This window comes from Trachurus trachurus, assembly GCF_905171665.1.
Source record: "Trachurus trachurus genome assembly, chromosome: 16".
Taxonomy (NCBI): domain Eukaryota; kingdom Metazoa; phylum Chordata; class Actinopteri; order Carangiformes; family Carangidae; genus Trachurus; species Trachurus trachurus.
Window position 1 is genome coordinate 9,703,038 of NC_139902.1, and position 4,271 is coordinate 9,707,308.

General features: G+C 39.1%; 1 protein-coding gene across 1 annotated transcript; it reads right to left on the reverse strand.

Annotated features, from left to right (window-relative positions):
- Positions 1 to 505: 505 nt before the first annotated feature.
- Positions 506 to 3,063, reverse strand: utp11 (UTP11 small subunit processome component). The gene is made up of 8 exons (XM_083989640.1): positions 2,883 to 3,063; positions 2,661 to 2,722; positions 2,418 to 2,520; positions 2,156 to 2,275; positions 1,403 to 1,496; positions 1,125 to 1,255; positions 904 to 1,014; positions 506 to 778 (listed from the first exon to the last, which is right to left on the reverse strand). The coding sequence occupies exons 1-8, from the start codon at positions 2,940 to 2,942 to the stop codon at positions 692 to 694; spliced, it is 768 nt and encodes a 255-aa protein (XP_083845766.1). The 5' UTR covers positions 2,943 to 3,063; the 3' UTR covers positions 506 to 691.
- Between the last annotated feature and the right edge of the window lie 1,208 nt (positions 3,064 to 4,271).

Sequence of the window (4,271 nt, forward strand, 5' to 3'; positions counted from 1 at the left end):
AGAAGAATGGTCTGCTGGGTAACTTTGAAATGAACCATCACTGGCCTTTATGACAGGTTTGACATCAACCAGGCACCTGAACTCATCAGTAACAGCTCATACAACATGTAACTACCACACTTAAACTCTAAAATCTAAATGGTGGATCTAACCAGTAACTCTATGAACATCCAGCTTAGCCTCTGCACTGCAGGTTACAGTGTCTCCAGCCACTAATATGTTCCTCCAGCTCATGTCTTAAAGAACATTAATGCCACCTACTGGTTTAAGAATAAAATACAACTCAGCTGGCCGGAGCACGTATCACAGCCTAAGTTCAGATTCAGCCTGAGGCCTCATTGACAAATTATTCCCTTTTCTCTTTCTCCTGTTTTTAAGTCTCCCCAGCTTCTCCGCTGGCAGAAAAAAAACATCAAATGTAAAATTCAGAAACTCCTGTCCCAAAAAGAGGTCAAACACAAGTTTACTCTTAAGTAAAGAAATCACATGGATGTGCACGTTCTTCTCAGATTTATTTGAAAGAAACTAAAAGTCTTCGATAAATATGTACAAAACTGCATCACTGCAACAATATTTGAAGAAAAGAAAATGATCTGTAATGTGTACTGTGGTCCAGAAGTCCATCATGTCTCCAGTATCTGATAGGCAAAGCTGGTGATTTAGTGTTCCCAACATGATGAGAACTCCACTCCTAGCGTTTCCTCTTGGCCTCGAACTTGTAAATGGCTGCAGCCTTGGGTGTCTCCTTTTTTACCCTCACCTTCTTAGTCTTATCCTGCTGCACAGAGGAAAGAAAAATAACATGAAACTTAATGTGACACTTCTTGCTAAAATGAAAATGAATGAATCGGCAATGGAGATGGTCATTTGAAACCGAAAACAAAATCTTCTACTCCTCCTCACCTGGAGATCCTTGCGTGTCTGGATCTTCTGACTGATGACAAACATTTTCTTTTCTCTGTCGATCCTTTGAGAAAGGATCGTATACTGGTGCTTCCTCTGCTTGGCCAGCTTCTACAATAAAAAGGAGGAAACGTGAACCATTGTAGGATTGATCTGCAGAAGTCACCACAATGTTACAGTAAATTTCACAATATTTTGTAATTGTGCTCTCAAACACGCACCTTCACAGTGGCAGGCTTCACAGCTCCCTGGATGGTCTTCGTCTCCAGGGTTTCCATCGTCGGCCTGTTGTACACTCTGTCCACCAGCTCAGGGGCCGTGTTCAGGTGCGTTGCCAGGTCAAATGACTCCACTAATGATGTGCAAAGAAAGCAATGTAAACTTTAACTGGAGTACACGAGGACATAAATCAAAGAAAACATAACATTATTATTTCCACCAACATCTTCGTTCTGAGCACTCCAGCTCTATTCATCATGTAACAAACATTTCTATTTACCTTCCTTCTTGGAATTCACAAAAAATGTGTGCTTATTTTTTTGTTTGCTGTCTGCATCCAGAAGGTGGAGCTCTCCTTTCAGCCTCTCGATTTTCTGAAAGCAAAAGATGAACAGAAAGAGATTTCAGAGGTAAACAACACACACAGCTTACAATGAGAAGTAAAACACCTCTGTAATTTCTATTTTTTCACTATAGACTCATCAGTTCCTCCCATTTCCATAACTTATGAAAGGCCCCAAACAGTAATAAGTAAAACTAGTCCTATTTGACTGACAGCTGAACTAACTGGAGTTTGATACTGATCCTGACTTTAACAGGAGAATTTGAAAATGGGATATTAATAGCAACACATCCCATGAAGAGTTTGCTTCGTCTGACTTAATTCAAGCTACATGCTTAACAGCACCATCAGTTGAAAAATGTACCTGCCAGTGCTCTCTGGTGGACAAACTAAAAAAGTAAAACAATGGAGACTCTGTTTCTAAATTACATCAAACTTAATGCAGCCTTTTAGTGCTGCAATTTCAGATTCATTTCAGAACTAAAAACTTTGTCAGATTTGTTCTTGTGTTAATGGTTGAACATGCCTGGAGCAATTTGGACACCTTAGCACAACTCAGCACAAGTCCCTGCATCATATCCAAGCAGACTGATAGGAAATTAAGAGTTCAGGAACTATCTTACACAAGCTGTTACTCCCTATAATCAGTGATGTGACTTTAATTAGTAATTACAGGTAAATTAAACGTACCTTTGCCTCTGCCACTCTCTTCATCTCCACATACTTGATGTCCTGCGTCCTCATAACCTTTTTCTGCTCCTCTGTCACCTCCACCTCCTCCTTGGGTTTCTTTGCAGCGTGAACTCCATCCTGCCAGAAAAACACCATTAACACATGAAATCCCTCAAATTAAAGTCATTCACCTCGCAATTTTGTGAAAGTGCATGACGTGTGTGTTTTTCTCTGCTGTGATGTTTGAACGAAGGTGTGATGATAGTGATGCTGAGCTCACCTGAAGCTGAGAGTTGATCATGTTGAAGTAAAACTCATCTGGGTTCTTCTCCAGAGCTTTCTTCCGCAGAGCAGAGAGAGTGTTTTGTTTCTTGTGGTAGTCACTGTTATGACACAAATATAACATAGTTATAAGATAATATGGAGGAGACTCATTGATCCATCAACCATGTTAGACAGTCAGACTTTAATCATTTTGAATCCAGAGCCTTGAAATATGTTATACAGTCCTGGATGAACTCACTCTGCACGGAGTTTGTAGTCTTTCTTCTTCTCCAGCAATCCCAGATGTTTCCTGAAACCGGGCTGATCAAAGCAAACGAGGCAGTTAATAAGCTACACATTCAGTACAGTCAGTAACAATATATTTGGTTGCTGCATTGGTACGAAAACACGCAATTATTTGGTTTGGTTTGAATCTGTAGTCATCTGTAGAGTCACAACATAATAGCTGACAACACCTCACCTGGGATCTCTCATGGTGGTTTTTCTGTCGGGATTTCAGCGCTTTCCTGAACGAAGACATGTCTGAGAAATGTCCCCGGGCGGTAACTAGGTAAAATCGTTCAGTCGAAGTAGATATAAACAGGAGTTTGTGAAAGCTAAACACAGAGACAATGAACCCTCCTGCCTGCTTCCCTGCTCGGCTAAACCCACGTGGTTTCCTGCCTGCTTCAGTCCGTGGTGTTTTTCATTTCCCTTCCGCAGATTCGCGACTCACAACTGAAACAATACAGAGCTGTATAATGAGCCTGAATTATTATTTTTTTTACTTATATAAAATATTCATTATTGTAATTTAAAAGGACACAAAAGCTTCAGAGTTATCTTTCCGATCAAATTTAATAGCTCTGAATTTAATGCCACATGTTGTAAAAACGCAATAACAACACTAGGGGGCGCCGTTGTACAGATTAAAAAAATAATAAAATAAAAACAGTTTTTCATGCCGTCAGATTAAACTGACTGTGGTATCACAGTAGTTGACCACAGTCAAATATCTAGCTATCACAGTATAGGTGCAGTAGGCCTACTGGATAGCAGCTATAGGCTACCACTAGTGCCCTAACTTAGTACAGTTCTGTATTACTAACACTTTACATGACATTTGAGAGGGAAAATTTCCCTTTAGTTCTTCAAATTTATTTAACAGCTATGGTTCCTACTTGACAGGTTCAGATTTGATTCGGTCAGTTTATAAGTAGCCTCTGGTGCACTGTTATCCAATAAAGTTATCAATAAAGTAGAAAAATGAACAGTTAAATGGCACTTACTCTGTTTATGTATCAATAATTTTAATTCAACAATGCCACACATAATAGTATAAGACACTCAAGAGCCATCTTGTTTAATAACCATTGTTCTGAGTCTATGTATGCAGTAACATTCCGTGCAATGGGATATTCCTACTGTAATGCTACAACAAAGATCTTACTTCTCCAATCACAGTTTTTTATGTTAATAAATCATTTTGAAATGTGTGCATGGACGGAAATCCAAAAACATTTGAATAGATGCCCTAAAAATATTTTTTCATCCAATAACCTCATGATTTCCGCGACACCATTGATGTTCAAAGCCCTGCAGTATTTCATTTGGGCTTAAATGTTCAAAACTTTCAAAGTTGCATGACAGGGTTTACTGGCAATGGGAAATTAGATTAATCATAGTCAGCTTATGGTCAATAATCAACTAAAATACCAATACAGTTGATATTGGCCATTCTGAAGCTGTAGTATACAAGCCAGATTTGGCACCAGAAAGACCTAAAGCAAATGAGGTTCATCACAGTGCTGCTGACTTAATATGTTTTGGCTGCAGTGTTTACACTAAATGATGTTGGTCATTATAATGA

Excerpts from the sequence above, each read along its gene's own strand:
- utp11 (XM_083989640.1), bottom strand. The coding sequence starts at position 2,942 with ATGTCTTCGTTCAGGAAAGCGCTGAAATCCCGACAGAAAAACCACCAT. Across the intron at positions 2,723-2,882 it reads ACCACCATGAGAGATCCCAG|CCCGGTTTCAGGAAACATCT; the intron begins GTGAGGTGTTGT and ends TGCTTTGATCAG. Across the intron at positions 1,015-1,124 it reads TGAAGCCTGCCACTGTGAAG|AAGCTGGCCAAGCAGAGGAA; the intron begins GTGCGTGTTTGA and ends TTTTTATTGTAG.